The 27305-nt window shown below is 36.4% G+C and overlaps 1 protein-coding gene across 1 annotated transcript; it reads left to right on the top strand.

Moving 5' to 3' along the window:
- LOC110445294 lies at nt 1-27305 on the top strand. The gene is made up of 3 exons (XM_021489832.1): nt 1-951; nt 12003-12182; nt 25675-27305. The coding sequence occupies exons 1-3, from the start codon at nt 892-894 to the stop codon at nt 25843-25845; spliced, it is 411 nt and encodes a 136-aa protein (XP_021345507.1). The 5' UTR covers nt 1-891; the 3' UTR covers nt 25846-27305.

Raw genomic sequence — 27305 nt, 5'->3', positions numbered from 1 at the left:
CACATTTGGTGCCAAGTTCACAAAGATACAGGAGTGTTTATAAGTGCCTGATATCCCATGGTATCCAAATCGACTTTTACATTAGCTCAGTTCGGTGGCAGAGTTGAGGCGTGTTGGCTTGTCACTTGTGTCACAGAGGTATCCAGAGTGACAGTACCTTCCGACTCAGTCTACACAGGAATTCATCAGTGCCTGTAAGTGCAGGGTGTCATAAATGTGTCCCACGTGAGAAACGTATGGGACCGATTCGTGATATCCGGGACGATTCCTATAATGACTTTGTTCTGCTGTGCCTCTGCCGACCACTTGTCCAGTGTGTGGCGGTCCATTACTGCTCATCTGACCACTGTACCGCCGTGTAAAGACGGACACTCTTGCTAATACCAACTCTTTCCTGGCCATCGTTCACCATCAGCCGGCGGCTAAAAGCTTTCCTAATTGTTTTTGCGCCGCACTGCTTTTGATATTCAATTTGACAATATTGGTTTGTCAATCAGTTCGGGCGCGGAAAGCCTCTATCGTCTGTAGACGCAAATTGAAAATTTAATACCGTTCCAACCATTTACCGAGAGGAAGGAATTATAAATATATCTAATGACTCATTTAGGCTTCATACGCATTTGCTGTTTTCGCGCAATTGATTGAAAATCAGAAATCAATATAATGTGTTTTAGTTTGTGCTGGATTTTTCTCCGAATTACATCGTCTGTGACCGTAGGACGAATCTCCGGGCTTGCCCTCACTTTCTCGACACCCTGATCTCAGGGACGCCGCACAGATTGCCACTCATACACCAGGCTGACTCCTGACGTCGTTCTGAGAATTATACGCTTCAACTAGTACGCACCGGAAGTGCCAAACAGAAGCCACCGGATGTGAGATGTCCGCAATATGTGGTTTGGTACATTTGTGATAACCTTGACCTCTCTCGTGGTCACAACATGTTCTGTGGTAAGTTAGTTTTCTTTTCTCTTTTTTTTGGCTTTGATGAATTGTAGTATTTGTTTTGTATGTTGATTTTGCAACCTATGCTTTCTAGCGTGTAAAGTATTTCCGGGAAAATCGTTCTCTAGTTCATCTAGTTGTCCTGAACATTCCCCCAGTGTTTTGAAGCTATTTAAGCCTGTCGGATTATGCAATATGACACAAATAGAAAGCTTGCCTAATAGACACTTCTGTATTGACCCAATATTGAATTTAAAAGTCCTCAAAATTAACTTGGTATCTGATCCTTTTCTGAAAAATCCTTTTGGATAATTGTGAATTAAATAAAATAAAAAAGCACCAGATTTTTCACCTTAGTTGAATTGCACATTCTTCGTTAAAGGTGAAGGTTTCCAAAAAAAATGTTTATTACGGGTAAACAAATTAACAATCTCAACTTTTACAACAATTATTTAGTTTTATACGTGTATGTTAATTAAATAGGGTTGTGTAGTTTTATCCGTGTATGTTAATTAAATAGGGTTGTGTAGTTTTGTCATATTTAACGTATTGTTGGGTTATAATAGTACTGTGTGTAGTGCTTTATATTGTACATATTGTAAAGTTAAAGTACATATCATATGATGTATGGGTACTGATTGTTGCGTTAAATGTTGTACAAATTGTAGCATTACAGTCTTAATGCGTGTCGTACAAATAGTAGTGTAAATGTAAAATACAGTGGTACTAATTGTTGTGTTTAACGTTGTACAAATTATAAATCTACATTTAAAGTGGTACTTAGTACTGTGTTTTATGTTGTACAAATTATAGAGTTGCATGTGTGGTGGTACTGATTATTGTGTTTAAAACTGTGCATGCCTGGTGTAATATAGTACATATTGTAGAGCTTCAGTGATACTACAAAGACAGTAATACCCTCAATGAACACCATATTGAACTAACGGTCTGAAGGTAGAGTTGAAAGTTATATTAGAAACACGACGAGAAAATAAAAGTCAAATCGTTAAGTTATTATGTATTTTGAAAAATGTCAATACAAAAACTTAAAGAACAAATACATGTTAGACGCTCAATGGCAATATTTAAACACGGTCCCTTAGTATGTTCTATTCTAGTTTACTTCATAAATCAATGGCTTTTGAAAATCAAAAAAAGTAAATAGTTCATGAAACATAAATCAATTGGCTCCATAAGATTATTACTAACATCTGTTATTTTCTTTACGACCCATTGACACAGAAGATGTCATTAGGGCCAGTAATTGATAGGAAAATATGTTAAAGAAAAATATATCAAACGAACGAAAAATGTAAAAGCAAAAATCACATCTGGTAGTAATGAGCCGCTTTAGTGGTGCGATCTGCCTTTTCATTGTCTGACACTCCCACTTGTCCGCGAACCCAGCAAAATGTAATGCAACATTTTGAGGAAATACTATGTAATGATGGTAATGTTTTACTAGTTGAGCCATTTTTCAAAGTTTTGTTGCGAAGGATCCATAAGAATGGGGATGATTTATAAAGAAATTACATTAAAGACACAAAGGAATAACGTTGATAATAAAAACAATTAAACCACCGACTTGGTATATTGAAAACATATTTGTCAATGAGAACATTTAATGCAACAGAACAACGGTATTATTTAAAAATGTCAACGTTGTGGTGAAATGTGACAAAATCAATCAATAATAGTTGAACAATGATAGGAACCCATGCAGTATTGTCCTGGGAAATATAAGTACGATGGACGCATCATTGTGTGCCGATGCATGTGAAAATCGTAATGGAAATGCCAAATCTCGTTGCAAACGAAATACTAATGTCATGTAAGGACATGCCTGCATGTGTGTTGTGTATGCGTGCATATGTGCATGTGTGATGGAGGCAGGGTATGTTGGCGTAATTGCCTCCTTGTGGTAGCGCGGATCTGATGCCGACTTTATAGTATTATCTCACTGAAATATTATGCCGAAATCACCCAGCACAACATTCCACCCTTTCACTTGATGCAATTACCCATAATGCTGAACGTTAAGCAGGGAATAACAGCTACCAATTTCAAAGACTTTGGTATGTCCCGGCCTGGGGACAGAATCCATTGCCTACCCAATTTTGACGAACGCTCAACTTTAAAGCCTAAAATAAAGTATTGCCAAGCAAGGCGCTAGGAAATTATAGGTAGTTAGTAGCACAGAGAAATGTAAATTATGGGTAGTTAGTAGTAGAGAGAAATATAAAGATCCCAAATGTGGCAATGGCACAGCAGATTTATTTTGATCGCTTTTGTGTCCCAAAGTTGCAGGGGGTTCACGCATCAGTCGCCTCTTACGATACATGCAGTGGATGTATTGTGAAGGTGTTGAAATGTTTGACCGCGTTATGTGACAACATCAATGTTCAAGTAAGGAAAAGCATGTAATGGCTTTAATGAAAATCTCAAAGTTGGACAATATGTAAGATTTATTTATGACAATCGGGCAGAGTTGTAACAACTAACACTTATTGGTGATATTTATTCAATTATTTATCTTTCTTATCGGAATAAGTCTTTAACGGAGGCGTTATTGATTTGGCTATTTTTGTGGCATATTAAAAAATATACAAATGGTATTTTAAAGAGTGATCTATACCATTATAGTCCCTATATGACAATTCAATTTAACCTTCGGAATAAAAAAAACAGTTGATTGATTTAGAGATTCGAGTGATTCTGTAGGGCTCTCTAAATAGAACAGCATAACGTATTTTTCAACATTTTGAACATTATTGAATAATTGAAAGATTGATTTTTTAATCTGTTTGTTGACTGATACAGCCCGTCAGTAAATTAGTACTAACTCACTGGTCCCCCTCCGAGTGGAACAACATGGCCCCGCTATGGCATGTGTAATGGCAGTTTATCCTAATGATGTAATTGGCAAAGACAGGTTTATCGCGTACAACTGAAACTGATACAAATGACGACTCAGAATTTGCGAGCACGATAGATTAAAATCAATCTGTGTTATTTTACTGTTATAAAAAAGAGGAAGTTGTCTTTTAATGTTTAAAAAGTAACCCTGATTTATGTTGTCGTAGGCTTGACGTTTTCACTTTGCTCGGTCATTATTCCCCACGGAAATGAACACCGGCACGCAATGCTCGCCGTCAAAACGACAAACAAGATATATGACGTCCCGTATCAACGACTCTCCATAACGTTCTAATAAACAAACGTTAACGCGTGCAGGCTGGCATATGTCCCAAGGGCAGATAACTCAAATATATGAACAATATGTTTTTTTATAACATTTGATGTTAATCATATATCAATCATATATGTATGGTATTATTCACAGCAAAAAACTAAAATACCATTCACATTTCATAACTAGCAAACCTATTATTAAAAAGGAATACTTAGCTTTTCGTTTATCAAATTAGTTGTAAAGCACAAGTCAACATTTGTTAAAATGGTTAGAATAAACAATTCCTCATTTGTAAACACAAAGTAGGTTTACAAATGGTACAAACTATAGTAGGTTTACAAACGGTACAAACAACTGAAGGTTTCCTCGCTCCTCTAATTTCTACAATATGTGTCATCGCTCCTCTAATAACTATAGTAGGTTTCCTCGCTCCTCTCATAACTATAGTAGGTTTCCTCGCTCCTCTCATAGCTATAGTAAGTTTCCTCGCTCCTTTTATAACTATAGTAGGTTTCCTCGCTCCTCTCATAACTATAGTAGGTTTCCTCGCTCCTCTCATAATTATAGAAGGTTTCCTCGCTCCTCTCATAACTATAGTAGGTTTCCTTGCTCCTATCATAACTATAGTAGGTTTTCTCGCTCCTCTGATAACTGTAGTAGGTTTCCTCGCTCCTCTCATAGCTATAGTAGGTTTCCTCGCTCCTCTCATAACTATAGAAGGTTTCCTCGCTCCTCTCATAACTATAGAAGGTTTCCTCGCTCCTCTCATAGCTATAGTAAGTTTCCTCGCTCCTCTCATAACTACAGAAGGTTTCCCCGCTCCTCTCATAACTATAGTAGGTTTCCTCGCTCCTCTCATACCTATATAAGGTTTCCTCGCTCCTCTCATAACTATAGTAGGTTTCCTCGCTCCTCTCATAACTACAGAAGAATTCCTCGCTCCTCTCATAACTACAGAAGGTTTCCTCGCTCCTCTCATACCTATAGTAGATTGCCTCGCTCCTCTCGTAACTGTAGTAGATTGCCTCGCTCCTCTCGTAACTGTAGTAGATTGCCTCGCTCCTCTCGTAACTGTAGTAGATTGCCTCGCTCCTCTCGTAACTGTAGTAGATTGCCTCGCTCCTCTCGTAACTGTAGTAGATTGCCTCGCTCCTCTCGTAACTGTAGTAGATTGCCTCGCTCCTCTCATAGCTATAGTAGATTTCCTCGCTCCTTTCATAGCTATAGTCCTCGCTCCTCTCATAGCTATAGTAGATTTCCTCGCTCCTCTCAAAACTATAGTAGATTTCCTCTCTCCTTTCATAACTATAGTAGATTTCCTCGTTCCTCTCATAACAAGAGTAGCTTTCCTCTCTCCTCTCATAACTATAGTAGGTTGCCTCGCTCCTCTCATAACTATGATAGGTTTCCTCGCTCCTCTCATACCTATAGAAGGTTTCCTCGCTCCTTTCATAGCTATAGTAGGATTCCTCGCTCCTCTCATAACTACAGAAGAATTCCTCGCTCCTCTCATAACTACAGAAGGGTTCCCCGCTCCTCTCATAACTATAGTAGGTTGCCTCGCTCCTCTCATAACTAGAGTAGCATTCCTCGCTCCTCTTATAACTATAGTAGATTGCCTCGCTCCTCTCGTAACTATAGTAGATTGCCTCGCTCCTCTCGTAACTATAGTAGATTGCCTCGCTTCTCTCATAACTATAGTAGATTGCTTCGCTTCTCTCATAACTAGAGTAGGTTTCCTCGCTCCTCTCATACCTATAGTAGATTGCCTCGCTCCTCTCGTAACTGTAGTAGATTGCCTCGCTCCTCTCATAACTAGAGTAGGTTTCCTCGCTACTCTCATAGCTATAGTAGGTTTCTTCGCTCCTTTCATAACTATAGTAGGTTTCCTCGCTCCCCTCATAGCTATAGTAGGTTTCCTCACTCCTCTCATAACTAAAGTAGATTGCCTCGCTCCTCTCATAACTATAATAGGTTTCCTCGCTCCGCTCATAACTATAGTAGATTTCCTCGTTCCTCTCATAACAAGGGTAGCTTTCCTCGCTCCTCTCATAACTAGAGTAGATTTCCTCGCTCCTCTCAAAACTATAGTAGATTTCCTCTCTCCTTTCATAACTATAGTAGATTTCCTCGTTCCTCTCATAACAAGAGTAGCTTTCTTCGCTCCTCTCATAACTATAGTAGATTTCCTCGTTCCTCTCATAACAAGAGTAGCTTTCCTCTCTCCTCTCATAACTATAGTAGGTTGCCTCGCTCCTCTCATAACTAGAGTAGCTTTCCTCGCTCCTCACATAACTATAGTAGGTTTCCTCGCTCCTCGCATAGCTATAGTAGGTTTCCTCGCTCCTCTCATAACTACAGAAGGGTTCCCCGCTCCTCTCATAACTATAGTAGATTGACTCGCTCCTCTCATAACTATAATAGGTTTCCTCGCTCCTCTCATACCTATAGAAGGTTTCCTCGCTCCTTTCATAGCTATAGTAGGATTCCTCGCTCCTCTCATAACTACAGAAGGGTTCCCCGCTCCTCTCATAACTATAGTAGCTTTCCTCGCTCCTCTTATAACTATAGTAGATTGCCTCGCTCCTCTCATAGCTATAGTAGATTTCCTCGCTCCTCTCATAACTATATAAGGTTTCCTCGCTCCTCTCATATCTATAGTAAGTTTCCTCGCTCCTCTCATAACTATAATAGGTTTCCTCGCTCCTCTCATACCTATAGTAGATTGCCTCGCTCCTCTCGTAACTGTAGTAGATTGCCTCGCTCCTCTCGTAACTGTAGTAGATTGCCTCGCTCCTCTCGTAACTGTAGTAGATTGCCTCGCTCCTCTCGTAACTATAGTAGATTGCCTCGCTTCTCTCATAACTATAGTAGATTGCTTCGCTTCTCTCATAACTAGAGTAGGTTTCCTCGCTCCTTTCATAGCTATAGTCCTCGCTCCTCTCATAGCTATAGTAGATTTCCTCGCTCCTCTCAAAACTATAGTAGATTTCCTCTCTCCTTTCATAACTATAGTAGATTGCCTCGCTCCTCTCGTAACTGTAGTAGATTGCCTCGCTCCTCTCATAGCTATAGTAGATTTCCTCGTTCCGCTCATAGCTATAGTAGGTATCCTCACTCCTCTCATAACTAAAGTAGATTGCCTCGCTCCTCTCATAACTAGAGTAGGTTTCCTCGCTACTCTCATAGCTATAGTAGGTTTCTTCGCTCCTTTCATAACTATAGTAGATTTCCTCGTTCCTCTCATAACAAGAGTAGCTTTCCTCTCTCCTCTCATAACTATAGTAGGTTGCCTCGCTCCTCTCATAACTAGAGTAGCTTTCCTCGCTCCTCTCATAACTACAGAAGAATTCCTCGCTCCTCTCATAACTATACAAGGTTTCCTCGCTCCTCTCATTACTATAGTAGGTTTCCTCGCTCCTCTAATAACTACAGAAGGTTTCCCCGCTCCTCTCATAACTATAGTAGATTGCCTCGCTCCTCTCATAACTATAATAGGTTTCCTCGCTCCTCTCATAACTATAGTAGATTTCCTCGTTCCTCTCATAACAAGAGTAGCTTTCCTCGCTCCTCTCATAACTATAGTAGGTTTCCTCGCTCCTCTCATAACTATAGTAGATTGACTCGCTCCTCTCATAACTATAATAGGTTTCCTCGCTCCGCTCATAACTATAGTAGATTTCCTCGCTCCTCTCATAACTAGAGTAGGTCCCCCCGCTCCTCTCATAACTATAGTAGATTTCCTCGCTCCTCTCATAACTATAGTAAGTTTCTTCACTCTAACCGTAACCTCACATTAACCATATTGTAGCTACTAAATATTTATCAGTGTCCTCACTTCTTTCATAACTCGTGTAAAGGTCAACATTTGGCCCCCACTTTGATTTCTTTTATTCTTTTGCCATTTGTAGATAAATAAAAGTGATCAATAACTGCATAAATAGTGTATAAAATTACTGTTGTTTTGATACTAAATATGTCACACTGGTAAACATGAAGAAAGCGTAGTGAAACTTTTAATTAGAAAAACATGCAAAATGTTTACAAAATTTGAAATATAACCATCATTGTCAACTTGCCTATATAAAGTTACAACGGTAGCCTGTATTTTAAACTTTTTTAAAAACTTTCCATATATATATTCTGTCTACAGAATTATTTTTATGTAATATCAAAACCTGTAAAGGACCTTCTTAGCATGCCTAACATGATCAAAGGCCGATTTCACATAATCATAGAGATTTAATTATCAATGTTCATTCTGGTAAATACCAATACATATTCTGTTTCTATATCGTACCAAAGCATTTTATTATATTATGCATGTCTTAAAGTTATGTGCAGCAGTAATAACTCATGAATATGTATTCTGCCAAAGTAATCTTTCCTCTGAAGAACTACTTAAGTTTGAGATTATATAAAAACATAATAAAATAATCTTAATAGTAAAACTTTTATACACTTAAGTTTACCCCAGCAACGAAATTAGGGGGTATACTGGAATCAGCGTGTCTGTCTGTCTGTAGGGAGAGAAATTGTCCGGAAAACCCCTTCTAAAGTAAAGGACCAATTTCAATCAATTTTCTCATTAGTAATGAAATTTCACATACTTTTCTGCTTTAATCTTCAATAAAAAGAACAATTCTTTCTTGAAATAGAGTAATATTCGGTATCAAAATAACAGTTGGAATATGTTGCACACGATGATGAAATAATGTTATCGTAATTGTGTCATTTATATGCTCTAAGAGGAATTTTGTTACCGCACCTTTAACATCCACACAGGTGTCAGTCAATGAGGTCCCATTTGTCATAAAAAAAAAATCTGAAACTAACTGTTCCTGATTTAAGCTTCCTATACCTATACCTTTTTGGATTTATCTTGTTTTGAAATTCCAAGCGGGGCTGACGCTAATGTTAAATCTCCATTAATATTAATCACTCCATAGATATCGTATTATTCTTCCATAACTACTGTATGTTTCCTCAATTTTCTTATGAATACTGTAATAACAGGCAATGGAATTCAAGTAACACATTGAAACATATCGTGACGTCATAGTAAGATGAACAGAAGTTGTATTTCTATACAAATTCGCTTTGACATAATTAATTAACATTATGGTAAACACTGGTCTTTTAAGTGGTAAGAAATAGGTTATCATGTTAAATTTGATTTTGTTTTTACAATATACACAATAAAAAAAAGATGCCCCGTAAAACATCATGCCTTGTCTAAATCTGGCTTTTAAGTGTCTTTTGTTAGAAAAACAACTTCTTGTTGTCCTAGTTTTATGACTGTTCCATATTTTGTGTTTTTGTAATTAACTTGTTACCAAATACAGAATCTATATCGTCAATATGTTCACGTACTGACATATATCTTATTTAACCGAGCAGTCACAATCATATTTGTCAGCTATTTTTAGCTACCATTAGTCTAAAAACAATAATTGTTGTTACCTTTTGCTTTAACGACATCTGTCTTCAATAGAAGATGTTGGTAGTGATAAGGAGAGTTCAGATTTGGCATTGATAGGTTTCGTTATAGAACCAGTGAATGTTTCTTTAACGGAACAGACATGAGTTGATAAAAAAGTCGATTCATAGTTATGGCCGATAACCGAGCGGAAGATTTAAATGAAAGTAAAAACATGCGTCGGACACTCTAATGATCGGTTTCGGATAATTGTTTTCTGTGTCAGTAGAGGAATTCTTTCAAAGCAATTGAAAAACATCCCGACGGAAAAAAATTAAAAGAAAATAATTGAAAGACAATTCCTTAACTTACAGACTTTGAGGAAAAGTAGAGCAATTACAGTGAGCACCGAGAGAATGTAGGTAATCTAATCAACATTTTAAAGCGTCACTACTGACTCAAAGCAATGGTCCAAAATGATATTTTAATGAATTTATTTATTTATAAGTGAAGAACATGTGAGGACATGCGCAGTGTAAACATGTCACTTTAAGCATATACCTGCAAGGATGTTTTAGTGGTGCTGCACACAAGCACACAGCCAAATTTTATAAATGGATACTTAAAAGGATATTAAAATATCCTAGATATCTGAACATTATTTGATTTCCTGCAAAACGATTAACGTAACGCTATAGCGGTACTGAGACGCACTTATTTGTTCACAATTCCAAGACAGAAGGTACTTTTTTCATCCAATGGTATAAAATAGCATACATCGAGAGCTGATATTATATTTCAGTCAATGACAGACCTGCCAACCGTCAACCCAACAAACCCTTCCAAGTACCGGTTAGTGGCATTCGGGGCGTATCGGATTTCTCTGACTGAGGCTCGGGGAAATTTGGCAGCGTCTCCATAGAGGTTGAATGTCTGGTCGTGATGGATGGAGATAAAGTTAGAGCTAACATAACATCCGGAGCCAATGGCTGGTCCATTGCTTTCTCTTTTCGTACAGACCTGGGTACGATCTTTCTTTAAAGATAATACCAAACAAAGCGTATTTACAGAACATTCCAAGTACGCGAGATACAAGACAATAGGATGTTTAGATAACGTGGTCCTACGCGACTGTATAATGAGTTGGACTGGTATCAATGACATAGTGTACATTTACGGGCATTGTAACTCCATCCATTGACATTATGATAGACTGATATGACTATGTGAATATATGTATGCGGCATTTGCGCATTACCTGCATTTGAAACATACTCTCCGTCTTTTTCTCTTCTTCTTTCGAAAATTGCTGATAAATGTATACCATTTTTGTCGCATATCTTTGCTATGCAAAGTTTGAACGGAAAACCATAACTAAACAATATAATTTATTGCAATGATTTACCAAATATTTAAAATCATTTGTAGAAGAAATAGTTCAAAAGCAATCTCAGAGAGCAGGAATGGTTTCGAACATTTCGTACAATAGAGTATTCATTAAGGTAGTAAGGGGATGAGTCTGGGTCATTGTTCCTTTTACCACTATCAAGCATCTGTTCCGTCAGATGAACAACAGCCAGCGTGCGTGGGCTTTGCTGATTGAAATATGTACTTCTATACCTAGTAATTGACCAAACAGTCCTCATGTATTAAAAATCTATGTTCGGACGTAATTACAGCCTGAGTAACCCCCTGACATTATAGCTGGAAATATGTTAGAGTCAGCTGCGAAGGTATATACCGACAATCCTGGTAAAGTGCTTTAGATGAAGTTGAGCCGTTGGCGCTAATTACTAATGTTTTAACGAGAGCTTGAAGGCACCTACGGCACCTCGCTGTAATAACACGAACACGAGACCAATCTACTCTACTCATACGTCAGGAGAAAATAATACTTTGTTCACTGATTCCCCAAATTTCCTTAAAATTTTAATTGAGTTTTGGTACCATATCGATATTTTCAACATGCGCCGTTGTTCCTTTTTGATGTATTTTTAAACTAGCATGCTCGTAACGTTTGCACTTAATCAACCATTTACGAGTATCAGTGGAAGGAAAAGCCAAAGCAGCATGTACATGTGCTCATACTACTCGCACTGGCACTATTCGCACATCACCCATATCTACGAGGTAACAAAACGTTTTACTGGTTAATAAGAATATAGTATTAGACAAAAAACACGTGCTCATTTAACTACGTCCATGAGAAGTCCTTATTGAATGATAATCGTGGCAACTGGTAGGATCATATAAAATGCAATACCTATCGGCCTTTTTGCCATACTTTTCTTTTCTTCAGCTCTTGGCTCCCAAACTGTAATATGTATAATAAGGTATCGCCTGTGTAAAATATGTTAAATATTAATCGTTTAACGCTTAATTTAAGTGAAATATGCTAAAATCAAATGAGAAAAGGGTTCTTAAAACTGTACCTGTATATTATAGCTGTACCGGTACGAGCTTCGGGGCTACTCGGAAGAGGACAAGACCTGCTGCAACGGTACGCTGGCCTTTGCCACAAACATGACGCACCTGCCGTGTTCCAATATGCGTTGCTGTGACCGGGCGGAGATGGTCGCCGTAGTACCAGTCAACTATGCCCTCGGCTTCGGCTTCCGGTGTTTGGTACGTAATGGGGGGTTTAAATATTCAAAAACAATACTACTAATCTTATACTTCAAACATTGTTTATCATTATCTAGGCAATAAATTCAGAGAGTATTTCCTAACGATTTTTTTCTAAAGAAAATCCGGATTATTCTGTATTTTATACCAGAACACAAACGGTCTTTTAAACTTCAGACTTAAACTCATGATATTATTCCGAAATATGGTAATCTGTGTGTAAGGACTGCGTGTATGCTTCTTAAAGTGTCTTGGATACAGTACAGTAACATCAGATAACTCACTGTATACATATCGTAGTATAAAGTGTCTTGGAAACAGTACAGCAACATTAGATAACTCACTGTATACATATCGTAGTATAAAGTGTCTTGGAAACAGTACAGCAACATTAGATAACTCACTGTATACATATCGTAGTATAAAGTGTCTTGGAAACAGTACAGCAACATTAGATAACTCACTGTATACATATCGTAGTATAAAGTGTCTTGGATACAGTACAGCAACATTAGATAACTCACTGTATACATATCGTAGTATAAAGTGTCTTGGATACAGTACAGCAACATTAGATAACTCACTGTATACATATCGTAGTATAAAGTGTCTTGGATACAGTACAGTAACATTAGATAACTCACTGTATACATATCGTAGTATAAAGTGTCTTGGATACAGTACAGTAACATTAGATAACTCACTGTATACATATCGTAGTATAAAGTGTCTTGGATACAGTACAGTAACATTAGATAACTCACTGTATACATATCGTAGTATAAAGTGTCTTGGATACAGTACAGTAACATTAGATAACTCACTGTATACATATCGTAGTATAAAGTGTCTTGGATACAGTACAGTAACATTAGATAACTCACTGTATACATATCGTAGTATAAAGTGTCTTGGATACAGTACAGTAACATTAGATAACTCACTGTATACATATCGTAGTATAAAGTGTCTTGGATACAGTACAGTAACATTAGATAACTCACTGTATACATATCGTAGTATAAAGTGTCTTGGATACAGTACAGTAACATTAGATAACTCACTGTATACATATCGTAGTATAAAGTGTCTTGGATACAGTACAGTAACATTAGATAACTCACTGTATACATATCGTAGTATAAAGTGTCTTGGATACAGTACAGTAACATTAGATAACTCACTGTATACATATCGTAGTATAAAGTGTCTTGGATACAGTACAGTAACATTAGATAACTCACTGTATACATATCGTAGTATAAAGTGTCTTGGATACAGTACAGTAACATTAGATAACTCACTGTATACATATCGTAGTATAAAGTGTCTTGGATACAGTACAGTAACATTAGATAACTCACTGTATACATATCGTAGTATAAAGTGTCTTGGATACAGTACAGTAACATTAGATAACTCACTGTATACATATCGTAGTATAAAGTGTCTTGGATACAGTACAGTAACATTAGATAACTCACTGTATACATATCGTAGTATAAAGTGTCTTGGATACAGTACAGTAACATTAGATAACTCACTGTATACATATCGTAGTATAAAGTGTCTTGGATACAGTACAGTAACATTAGATAACTCACTGTATACATATCGTAGTATAAAGTGTCTTGGATACAGTACAGTAACATTAGATAACTCACTGTATACATATCGTAGTATAAAGTGTCTTGGATACAGTACAGTAACATTAGATAACTCACTGTATACATATCGTAGTATAAAGTGTCTTGGATACAGTACAGTAACATTAGATAACTCACTGTATACATATCGTAGTATAAAGTGTCTTGGATACAGTACAGCAACATTAGATAACTCACTGTATACATATCGTAGTATAAAGTGTCTTGGATACAGTACAGTAACATTAGATAACTCACTGTATACATATCGTAGTATAAAGTGTCTTGGAAGCAGTACAGCGACAATAGATAACTCACTGTATACATATCGTAGTATAAAGTGTCTTGGATACAGTACAGTAACATTAGATAACTAACTGTATACATATCGTAGTATAAAGTGTCTTGGATACAGTACAGTAACATTAGATAACTCACTGTATACATATCGTAGTATAAAGTGTCTTGGATTCAGTACAGTAACATTAGATAACTAACTGTATACATATCGTAGTATAAAGTGTCTTGGATTCAGTACAGTAACATAAGATAACTCACTGTTTACATATCGTAGTGTATAGTGTCTTGGATACAGTACAGTAACATAAGATAACTCACTGTATAAACATCTTAGTATAAAGTGTCATGGAAACAGTACAGCAACATTAGATAACTAACTGTATACATATCGTAGTATAAAGTGTCTTGGATACAGTACAGTAACATTAGATAACTCACTGTATACATATCGTAGTATAAAGTGTCTTGGATACAGCACAGTAACATTAGATAACTCACTGTATACATATCGTAGTATAAAGTGTCTTGGATACAGTACAGTAACATTAGATAACTCACTGTATACATATCGTAGTATAAAGTGTCTTGGATACAGTACAGTAACACAGACAACTTACTGTATGCATATCGTAGTATGCCGATCTTGGGTTCAGTACAGTAACATCAGATAACTCACTTTATACATATCGTAGTATGCCGATCTTGGGTACAGTACAGTAACATTAGATAACTCACTTTATACATATAGTAGTATAAAGTGTCTTGGATACAGTACAGTTACATTAGATAACCCCCTGTATACATATCGTAGTATAAAGTGTCTTGGAAACAGTACAGCAACATTAGATAACTCACTGTATACATACCGTAGTATGCCTATCTTAGATACAGTACAGTAACATTAGATACCTCACTTTATACATATCGTAGTATAAAGTGTCTTGGATACAGCACAGTAACATTAGATAACTCACTGTATACATATCATAGTATAAAGTGTCTTGGAAACAGTACAGCAACATTAGATAACTCACTGTATACATATCGTAGTATGCCTATCTTAGATACAGTACAGTAACATTAGATAACTCACTTTATACATATCGTAGTATAAAGTGTCTTGGATACAGTACAGTAACATCAGAGAACTCACTTTATACATATCGTAGTATGCCTATCTTGGGTACAGTACAGTAACATTAGATAACTCACTTGATACATATCGTAGTATGCCGATCTTTGATACAGTACAGTAACATTTGATAACTCACTTTATACATATAGTAGTATGCTGACTCATTAAGCACAACCATTGATTTTTTGTGTGACGTTTTGATTACTAGTACTAGTATTGTATGTACTTTGTCACCTTCATCAGGCAAATGACCGGTAAAGTTTGAATACACTAATTAAGTATTGTCCAATATGTCGATCCGGTTGTGCTATAAGCGTAAGGACATTCTACATCCTTTAAAATCAAAAGAAACATATTTTGATGTCACTCATATAATTCTAAACAAAAGATAGCATGTATGTAGTGTTTAGATAAACAAGTATGCGACTGTAACGTAATCAATTGTACAATGCATCGTTTCAGACATTTAGTTTGGTGTTGGCTAAGTGTGAGTGGTAGTGTTATACTCGGGACTAAGGATTTTGTGGTGGTTAGGAGCAGTTTACCATTTCAAGATAAAATTTCGTGATTTAGTGTTTATGTAGAAATTCATTTAGCTACAGTTCGGAAATACAGGAATTCTTCAAGTAAACAACTGACGCTAGCACAAAATGAACATGTTAAAGGGCAAAAATTGCCCGTGGCAATATATTAGTTGAGAGAGTTGTGAAAATGGGCAGTTTAGACCAACTGATAAGGTAAATTGCTGTTTTTATTCCAGATATATATCACACATTACGCTTCAACACCAGTTTATCATCTGTGTCTATGAAACACTAACCATTTTATCATCTGTGTCTATTACACACTAACCAGTCTATCATCTGTGTCTATGAAACACTAACCATTTTATCATCTGTGTCTATTTAACACTAACCAGCTTATCATCTGTGTCTATTAAACACTAACCAATTTATCATCTGTGTCTATTAAACACTAACCAGTCTATCATCTGTGTCTATTAAACACTAACCAATTTATCATCTGTGTCTATTAAACACTAACCAGCTTATCATCTATGTCTATTAAACACTAACCAATTTATCATCTGTGTCTATGAAACACTAACCAGTCTATCATCTGTGTCTATTAAACACTAACCAGCTTATCATCTGTGTCTATTAAACACTAACCAGCTTATCATCTGTGTCTATTTAATACTAACCTGTTTATCATCTGTGTCTATTAAACACTAACCAGTTTATCATCTGTGTCTATTAAACACTAACCAGCTTATCATCTGTGTCTATTAAACACTAACTAGTTCCAGAATATGGCTGCGTTGTGGGATGAATTTGCCTTGTTTCTGTAGCGAACAGATGTGTAAAAAAAACATCTCATTTCGGTTCAATGTTTGCATATTAACCGAGTAATATGAAGTGATTTTCATCAAAATAATGTTGATTAATCCCTTTTTACTAAAATTCTCTCGAATGTAATATCTTTGTGCTGTATACTATCGGAAGAGTACTAATTTAAGACAGAACCGAGAGAGAAACCAATTAACTTTCAAGGACGTCTCGTGACGATTACTACTGTGGACAAGAGAAAACCATGGCTATGCCATTTATGAATAATTTGTCGAGTCTCCGTCGTTAGTAGCACAATGTGTTTGATTGAGAGAGATGGACGTGTGTTTCCGAAGCACAGTGTCCATGTGAGGTTTTCGTTACATACAAACACATAGGGAATCTTCTATAATATCTCATTCAGTTAGAATGCATTGTTGTCAGCAATTACTCATAAAAGGGGCAGTTCTTCTGTTGTTCATTTATTATTTCATTTATTCTGTCATTTCTATTTGGAACCTGAAATGAAATCTTTATTTATCCAAGTGAATACAAATCTCGCGTCAATCACCAGTTCGAATATGTATTTTGATTTTCTTTTTGTATGACTAATCTGTTTCGCTACAAACAATGTCGATATTTGCGATACGGACAAACATTTTAAGTTAAAGATACAGTAAGTTTAATGATTGAGGTCAGAGCAGGAAATACAGCCCCAATTGACCTGTTATGGTATGCAGCAGTTTGCCATTCAAACATGTATGGATATAATAGGTAAATCCATGTAAAATAGGGTAGAATATATGACTTTGGAGAACTACGGAAAGAACTGTGTCAAATGTCAAAATATAGTTCAGTGTGTTATACCCCATACCAGCTTTGGTAACTGGAATAATTACAGGAGATATATGTAAGCCTGGGCAATTTTTTGATGAAGAAAACAGAGGGAATACGGAATGGAGACAAATAATCCTATAACTCTTTGTTAAAATCAGAAAAATACACGCGGCGGCAGATGGATTGCTTTTGGAAGAAGAGCCAAACTTCCCGAAATTGTTTTAGAAAAATAGAACGTGAACGTGCGCCAGTGATAATCAGGGGCGTTTCTAGGATATTTGAAAGAGGGGGCGTAGAATCAAATCTGTCGTCGAGCGGAGCGAGGCGAAAAAAAAAATGGACCTTTTTTTTGCTAAAAAATATAAAATAATTGTGAAATGCACTAATGTAACGGTTCCTGACTTGGAACATGTATATTTTATAGTTAAAGTGTCAGGGTGTTTATGTGTTTAATTATTGAATATGATAAATTGCCATATTCAATACAATATTAGCAGATGACGATATTTTTTATTTTTTTGAAAAGGGGCCCATTCCGCCCTCCCCTGGACCCGCCCCTGATAATGGAAACAAAAACTTAGCAGTTATCCCTCTAAAATGCTTGAATCAATTTTAAAAAATGAACTGCTAGAGTCGTGTGAAAATGTAATAAAACCAGTCGGGTTCTACTAAAGACATCAGATAGCTCGGTGAGAATAGTCCAGTGGGAGGACTTGCTCACTAAGATTAGACAGGCCCGGTATCCTCAGCACTCAGGGACAGCTACAGCACTGTATGCGATACTTTTGACAACTCTAACGCTCATAGCGCTTCATGACACATTCAATTTTGGTATTGTTATTGCATCAAAATGCACATTTGCTGATTTAATGGAAAAGCTAGCTACTTTAAAAAGGGTCCTGTGTTTTACTCGCAAATGCTGTCCTTGAACGGCGGGACATTGAGTTGTTAGAGACGGGGCGTCATATCACAAAGAAATAGAAACGTGTGGCTTTTAAAAAACCGACACGTTTTATTATGGCATTCAGGAATGTTTTTTCTTCTTTTCCCATTCATTTGCTGTGATTAGTAGTTTCCTATCGCCAAGATGTTAAGGTAGTTTCCGTGTCTAAATTGTGTTCAAATTAATAATAGCACATTATTTTTATTTGTTTCCGCAGTTTGTTCAATTAATTTGCTGGATACAAAGCTATTCCATATTTACAATAAACATTGTTACTTCAATCTCCGCGACACCGTTTACTGTATCTATCAACTTGTGTATCAGGTTGTTTTTGCGACGATTCGATTCAAGCTATCTTATTTGAAAAAAGTAGTAACAAACAAAATACAAATAAAATACATTCTACAAGTTGAATAAACCCAAGATTAGTTTAAGGGGTTAGGCAGTTTATACCGAAAAATATGAAGCACTAAGGTGTATACAGTTTATTCGTTGTGTACCGCATGGAGTTAACAGCAGCTCATGTCTTTATAAATAAAATTTAAAAAACATGAATACACATATAATTCTAGATTTCTTGATGAGTAACATTTTTTTCGCTCTTTGGTTGAGTATTTTCATAATTTCATTCATTCTTCTTATGCAACCGTAAAGAAAATATCCACTTTACTCATGAATTACATAATTTTTGTATAACAATTATTTACCTAGTCACCCAGAAAATCCTCTGTATACCAACGGGGTCAAGACATTGATACAGGTAGACAACAGCAACAGTAACCAATAACATCCCCTGTATACCAACGGATTCACCACATTGATACAGGTAGAGCCCAGCAACAGTAACCAATAAAATCCCCTGTATACCAACGGATTCACCACATTGATACAGGTAGACATCAGCAACAGTAACCAATAACATCCCCTGTATACCAACTGAGTCACCATATTGATACAGGTAGAGACCAGCAACAGTAACCAATAAAATCCCCTGTATACCAACGGATTCACCACATTGATACAGGTAGAGACCAGCAACAGTAACCAATAACATCCCTTGTATACCAACGGAGTCACCACATTGATACAGGTAGACAACAGCAAAAGTAGCCAAAAACATCCTCTGTATACCAACGGAGTCACCACATTGATACAGGTAGACAACAGCAAAAGTAACCAATAACATCGTCTGTATACCAATGGGGTCAAGACATTGATACAGGTAGACAACAGCAAAAGAAACCAATAACATCCTCTGTATACCAATGGGGTCAAGACATTGATACAGGTAGACAACAGCAAAAGAAACCAAGATTAGCCTCTGTATACCAACGGAGTCACCACATTGATACAGGTTGGCAATAACCGACTGGAAACTTAAAATGAGTTTACCTCACAGAAACTAGAGAAGAAATCAGATGCCAAGGGAAAAATTACTGTACCAGAAAAGAGCTTATCTCGCAGTCTTTCCAAAACATAAATCAAACAGAATCATAGAACTACATGTCATAGCTGGAATCAGGTCGTGAAGATGACTATGAAAAAATGTTCAAAGCAGATTAACGCTTCTCTAGTAGGAAACCCTGATTTTATTGTTTATTTTCAACAAAACGCGTCAATCTATCATGATAGAGCAGGAATAGCGAATTAACAATGTTGAACTGTATAAGCTGGGGGACAAAAATGTCGTTATTGGGGAGACAAGGAAACGATCACAATATTACAATCTTTCTTTTACAAACTCGCAACAAGGAAAAGCTTTTGTTAAGCACTGTTCATGTTTCCGCATCATTGGCACTGCATGAAAAATTGTCTCAAATCTCGTGAAAATTTCACACATAAAAAGTTGTACAAGTGGCATTATGATCTAATGAAATATTAATGCTACAATATATCATTTTTTGTAAATCGCCAATACAAGGTAATTAATTACACTAGCTAATCAGTGACGTTAGGGAAGTTAGAGAGAAAAACAAATCTGATTTACCACTTCATTTGATGTAAATAGTAATATATATGACATCTACATCTGCTGGTAGAATTTTAGTCACCGGTTTTACTAAATCGAATTACTTTGACATATTTCTTGGGATTAATTAAGATTGGTCATAAATGCTTAATTGAGTTTTGAAGTTATATGTTAAATGAAAAACTTAACCTATATAGAACCATGGCAATCTATTGACCATATTAAATCGGCTTCTTTGATTGAAAATCAGAGGAATGTCAAACACTATCACCGCACCTAGTTTACTAGGTAGCGGCGAGATATCCATTACGTGGCAGTAATGCCAAAACCGAGTCGAGACAGTGCCCGTTGAGTCAGATCTTTTGCTTTTATAAATCATGTTCAATCATCAATTTCGATATCATCCATTTTGCGGATACGTATTACGTCAAACATGTTTCCCGCACGCGACACACCATATATCATACCGTCACGTCATTGATACCAATCACCACGCCCATTAAATAACCATTTATTCGGTGTTTTTAAAAAAAAAATACGTCGGCTGAAAATAGAAAAGATAATGTCGATTTATGTTTTTGATGAGCGATTTTAGATCAATGGTGCAGATGCTACATTCAATAAATAAGCAAAAACGGATTTAGGTGTGACAACTTGGATCAATATTTCACGTTTTGAGATTGATGGTAGTGAATTTATGTAGTCAGAGATTACACCGGTCGCTCCTGTTGTTACCACGAGAGCATGCAGGTTGTGGTAGAAATTCAAAGTAAAATGGCGAACAGTGGTATAGGAACCATCTCCCTAATAACATCATGCATAGCGGCTAAAGCGAGTGTGCGGGCTTTAATATTCTTTCGGGGGATACTGGAAGTTTGGTCAGCCTCGCTTTCTAATCTCTCTTGCTTCGTCCATGGACTAGCCATTTGACTTCTCGCCTGTGAATCCGACAAAGACAAGTTGCTAATGTCAGTTTAACTACTAAATTATTTTATTGTGAGATATCTTTAATTTCGTTGGCATATTAAAAAGGAAACACTTCCACGCCAAAATGGTTTTAAACAGTTTAATAACAGTTAAGCTAACCTGGCTGTTATACGGAATGCTTGAGTTATAAAACCTGAAAGCTATTTACTCAAATAGGGGAAATTGATATGCAATGTAATTCTATTTTCCCCCAAAAATAGCATAACCCGCTTTCAATTGTTTCTTCCAATTGTTAAACCTAATCCAGTTTTTCAAATTGAAATAATGATGTATGGCTTTCGCTGACAACAGTTTTTTCCGGGTCTACTGTTCAAAGCGAATATTTGCTACGTTGGTGAACGTCAAACATGTTACTCACTTGTTGTCCAGTTCAGAGTTAGAGTTTGCGCCTTTGATGAATGCCAAACTTGTTTGTTACCTGATGCCCAGTTCGGGTGAAGACAAACGCTAAAATAAAGTAAAAGTATCTGAAGTGCGGTGCTAGTAAATAGGCCTATATTAAGAATGTTGCTGGATTATTATCTATGTATTCTAGATACCTTAATAATCTCTTCAACTGCAGGAGAATATTTGTTTTGTATTGCTCCTTAGAATAGCTTTGCTCAATCCATTGGGCAATATCGTACATGTACAACTGGTTTAGTTGAAGGTGAAGGTATCAGTTTATTAAGAATATCTAATCACTTTTATTTAAATAGAAATGTATAGGGAATATAATCTCATAACCTCTTAAAAACAATGGCGTCATACATAAGATGAGTGGGTTTTTTTCAATTGCGTTATTTAATTGTGACGTCATATAATGGTATTCTCCTAGGACTCTAGTTCGTGTCTAGATAGAATACCATGTTGCCGTCACATCAAGACGAACGTATTAACGTAGCACAACGACTACTTAATAGCACAGTCGTAAATCGGTATAAATTTATATATAACTATAGCACAGTTTATCATGTGATATGACCAACCAACTCCAACGAGAGACATACAAATGTACTAGATTGTAACATTGTAATTGCTGACACGTACCTCGCGTTGTTTTGAAAGGCTAGAATATAGGGATTGATAAGGTGCATTGGACGAGTTTATGATGTACACACTGTAACAACAAAACGCATTTTAAATCATTTGGCATAAGAAAATTAAATTGCTTATATCAGATTCTTGGAAATATTTTAAAATGTTGAAATATGTGATATTCATCACATTATTAGAAAGATTAGTTTGACCTAATTTTCTTTGCTCACCATTGTTAGATGGTTGACAATTCAAACCGCCCTTCGTCCGGAGTCCTGGACAGTTATAAAGTGGTGTTTGATATCGTTATTTTCTCAAGACGCGCTGGACGGAGCTTTCTATTATTATTGCATTTATTACTGTTGTTTTTCTTTTTCTATAGTTGTCATCTTTCTTTTTTAGGCTGATCGGTTGCCGCCAGGCAGCCATCTTTATTTTTTAAGGTTTTAAGTTTGTAATCGCCAGTTCTCAAGAAGTACTGGACTGACCTGTCTCAAAGTTCATACGTAGATTGCAATATTGGTTTGTAGTTGTACATGTTTCGTTTTGTGACTGATCAATAAACCGATCTTTGTATATGACAGTTCAAGTTTGTTATCATAATTTTACTAGATGAGCTTGACAAATCTTTCTTAAATTCCATAAATAAGTTCACAAATTTTGGTTGGAATTGTGCATGTTTCATTTTGAGACTGATTGTAAAAGCAAAGCTGGCCGGCAGGTAGCCGTCTCGGATTTTAACAGACAGATTTTTATGGCCATATCCCAAGAAGTCATGATCATTGACAGCTCTTTTGGAATTTCATTTATAGATTCTCCTTGCAAAATAAGTTCTTTCTGTTCTCAATTTCAGAGTTTCATATCGATTGATCAGAAAAAAAGGATGGCTGCCAGAAAGAAAGAAAAAATGTTTGATACTTTGTTCTTTTAGTAAATTAATAAAATGACGACACTACCAGATCAAGTTATATTCAAACGTAACCACAAGGTGTGTTTACTCCTGTTGACAAGAATTCAATCCGACTGACAGGAGAAACCGAGATCAAACCTATATAGAACTAATGAAGACAGTACGATAGTGATCAACAAGATCCCTCTTGGAGCACGTGCTTTTCAATATGCTTTTAGATATTCCGTCCAAGTGTTTCTCGTCTCAAAAGTCAATTAAACGGGTACATGTATTAAGGTATGCAATGAAGATTTGATAAAACCCTTTTTCCATATATCAAATCTGATCATTTGTCAAGCAAATCTCAATCTGTAACCGTTGAAAGCTACAATATCAGGACTTTTTTGACTATTCTACAAAATCATTATAATTACGGATAATGAGAATTACATGATTTAGAATCATATATTTCTGAAGAATTATCAAATAGAAAAATAACTGTTCTATTTCATTCATTAGAGGTGAATCATAAGTATAATGATGTGTTATCACCAAGATGTCACGTGGTTTACTAAGGCAATCGTGATGTGTATGATTGATGATTGAAATTTATTGTCAGACTACTTTTAAGTGATGTATTGTATCAGAGACATTACAAAAGGAAGTAAGATTAGCGAAACTCACCTGATTATGTTGGACGATGGGGAAAATCTGTAAATAAATGTGCTGATAAAACAGTTTTATTGCAGTCTGTACGAATACGTTTATTCTATAACCAGTGTTCACAACAGGACCGAGCCTCTTATCGATGCATGGACAACTTCATATAACTCATCATCCTTGTTTGGTTGGTGTTTAGGTTCATTTATAAACGAACATCTATTTCCTTTTCTCATTGACCGACCCAGACCCACTGTATGTAAGCAGTGATTAAGTAGGTCTATCAATGCTTCTGTTTCCTTGTTAACGAATATATTCTTGTAAATAATGGTTTACAAAAAATAGGCTTTTGGTAAAGGTTGACTAGACTTGGAAAAAGTCCGGTCCTGACTGTGCCGCATCAGGAATGGCACATAGACCCATCATCTTGGTTTTAAGTCTCCCATGGGATTTAATGGCGCTTTTATTTCCAGGCAGTAAAACTAAAGTTTCCAATTTAATCCGAAGTTTTTGTCCAATTACTCGGAACAGCCATCAAAAAGCCTTCGTTGTTTCTGCATAAGGTGAATCTCTGTGGAACATTCTTGGAATATAAAACAGCCTACTGTGAGCTCTGTGGTGTCATTGAATTTGTTATAATATAAAACACGACACATGAATTGACCAGACACACAGATGTAGTAATGATGTTAATCAATCGAATAATCTAAAACAACTTAAAATGAGAGACTGTAATAAAATGTAAACAAAGTAGATTTATGTATTGTTCAACACATCAACTCCCGAGACCAGAAGTTGGTTCGACAATCATCCATAACACTTTCTTTGTCACTTCTGAAGGTTATCTTTGCTATTGTATAGAGATTTATGTGACAGAATTATTTCAACAGAAATTGGCTGTAACAAGAATAGAACTGGTACATGTGTAATTCAAATATCTTTAAAGACCTTTGATGCCTGCCAGCTGAAACAAAAACAAAAGTACCACATCTTAAATACACTGGAACAAAATCCAAACCTATGAAAATACATAATGACAAAAACTGGAATGGAGGAGTGATTAGAAAGAGAAGTTAACAAAAGCTTTGAAATATGTCTCTACTATTACTGGGCTAGAACAAAAATATACATATGTAAATCTTTTTTAATCATAGTCCGGCAGTGATCTTTAAATTTTAACTAATTAATTATGGAATATAGAGGTTACAAACGGATGGCGAGATATGATATAAGGAGCTTTCGTGCTTGGGATGCGTTAGATAGCATAATGGATCCTTACGATACAGGAAGCCATGATACATTTTACTGATGGAAACCGTAATACTTGGTATAAAGCCGATTCATGACAGAAGGCGAGTGCGAAGGTGACAAGTATCCCGTTGTACTAGCCCTATGTAAGGCTGCACTCACTTCTAACGAGAGTTACGTCACGTTTTTACAATTATGTACTATTGCTATGTTAAACATGATGTGATATAAACCTTTAAGGGCGGTTTTAGTGACGTCAACACATAATAACGTAAACATTATAAGAATCGAATGAAACTAGAGTTTACGGTATATCATCCCATATACCAAAGTCTATCAATACCAACGTAAAAGAATAAATAAGCCGCAAAATATGGATATCAACAATATTAACAACTAAAATAACATTAAATTTCATTGCCACAAATTTGTGTTTTATTTCTCGGTGCTTTTCATCATTGCTGAAATTTAATTATTAGCTCAATCATTGTAAAAATTAAAACAGAATTCTAAACTGTCTTTTTTAATTTCAGCCGAGGACCAAAATATCAACAAGATGTATCCACCATGGGCAGACCGTAGTCTCGTCCAACGAGACTTTCGTGACGTATGAACCCCGTGTTTGCTGTGAGGGCACGAAATTTAACGTTCTCATCAACAAGAATGACGTGGCACTCACGATCAAATGTATGATGCGGAGGTGACGTACATGCGCATTCATAGGATACTGCTCATACGACAATGATTTGAGGATACGACATATTTCCACCTTCAAAATCAAGTCAATCGTGTAAAGTCGATATGAGAAAGGCAGACCATGCTGACACGTCTTAAGCGTTGACACAATCTGTTGATGTCCTTTTGTTTAAGTCTAAGATTTCTAAATATGTCTATTGCTACAATTGTTGTGTGATGAATCCGTCGACATCACCGTGTCTAGGAATATTTACAGTATCCAAACAACGTCAGGTTTTCTTTCTTGTACAACCGTAAAAACGTTTATTGCCACCAGGCTTAAAATTTATTAACCTTACCAAGCATCATATTGAAGAACAAACTATGCCATGGACAACTTCAGGGCATACCTCATTTTGGAAACTTCAGACAGACGTGTAACGGTATCACCGATATAAATAACTGGACATCGGGTTCCACAGTGTGTTTCAGCACGGCAAAACTACAGTCATTGGTGTGATAAAATGTTATCTGTGCATGCTATGAGATCCATCTACTAAGAATAGAACCCCAAACGATTGAACTACTTTATCATGCTATATCAACAGGCAGTATTGAGTATACAAATTCTGACTGTTTTCTTCCCAGCATTATTTGTGTCTGATTACGATATTTCATCCACTGCCACTTTTTTCAATGCTTTGATTCCTTAAATACTCAACGCCCGAAGGCAAATTCACTTGAATTTAATTTGCCTACCTTTGGAAAAGGATTACGAACCGATCGACGGCGGAGACATCAGCGGCGGTAGGTGACGTTGCATTATTGACTCTATGGGTCTGGAGTATTACAATAAATCCTCTCCAATCAATTAAGTGTCAGCGCCCCCTATTCGTCCGGACGTTACGACGGGGTGGTCTGGGCCCCCATCGACCACGTGGCGAGGATATATCGATACAATTATACAACACAGACACTTTGGGTGACATCCCAAGGCCAGATCTGCTCCGCGCCGGTCTCGTCCCCAGTAGTAGTGTTTCATTCAAGGGTCAGCAGTAGACAAACATTGGCCATTTTGTCAATATCGACAAAGGATTATACCAGTTTCTTATTGGTGCTTCCTGCTCTGTGGGTTCCTAAATGTGGAAATTTCAGTAATTTATTTCTTTATAGGACAATTTACCTAAATGATTTTATCTCGGATCAAATAATGTAATTTTGTTGTCCTCTAGCTCGACATTAATGTGACTCTTGCTATACAGGACTTCACTATAAAACACGGTCATTGTTTTATAAACCTAATTTAGGCTTAAGTCAACCCCTACCACAATAAAGAGGCACGTTCATACATAACGGTTTAAACCGGAATGCTTCGCCGGATATTGTCCTCGTCTTTCTTAGGAGTAACGAATGAAGTACTCCGAACGAGGACAGATTGTACTCCTCAAAATCAATAGCATATAGTGATATACAAATAAAATGTGTGACA

Source organism: Mizuhopecten yessoensis, unplaced genomic scaffold (genome assembly GCF_002113885.1).
Source record: "Mizuhopecten yessoensis strain PY_sf001 unplaced genomic scaffold, ASM211388v2 scaffold2207, whole genome shotgun sequence".
In the NCBI taxonomy this organism is placed as follows: Eukaryota; Metazoa; Mollusca; class Bivalvia; order Pectinida; family Pectinidae; genus Mizuhopecten; species Mizuhopecten yessoensis.
This window is presented reverse-complemented; position numbering and strand designations above follow the sequence as displayed.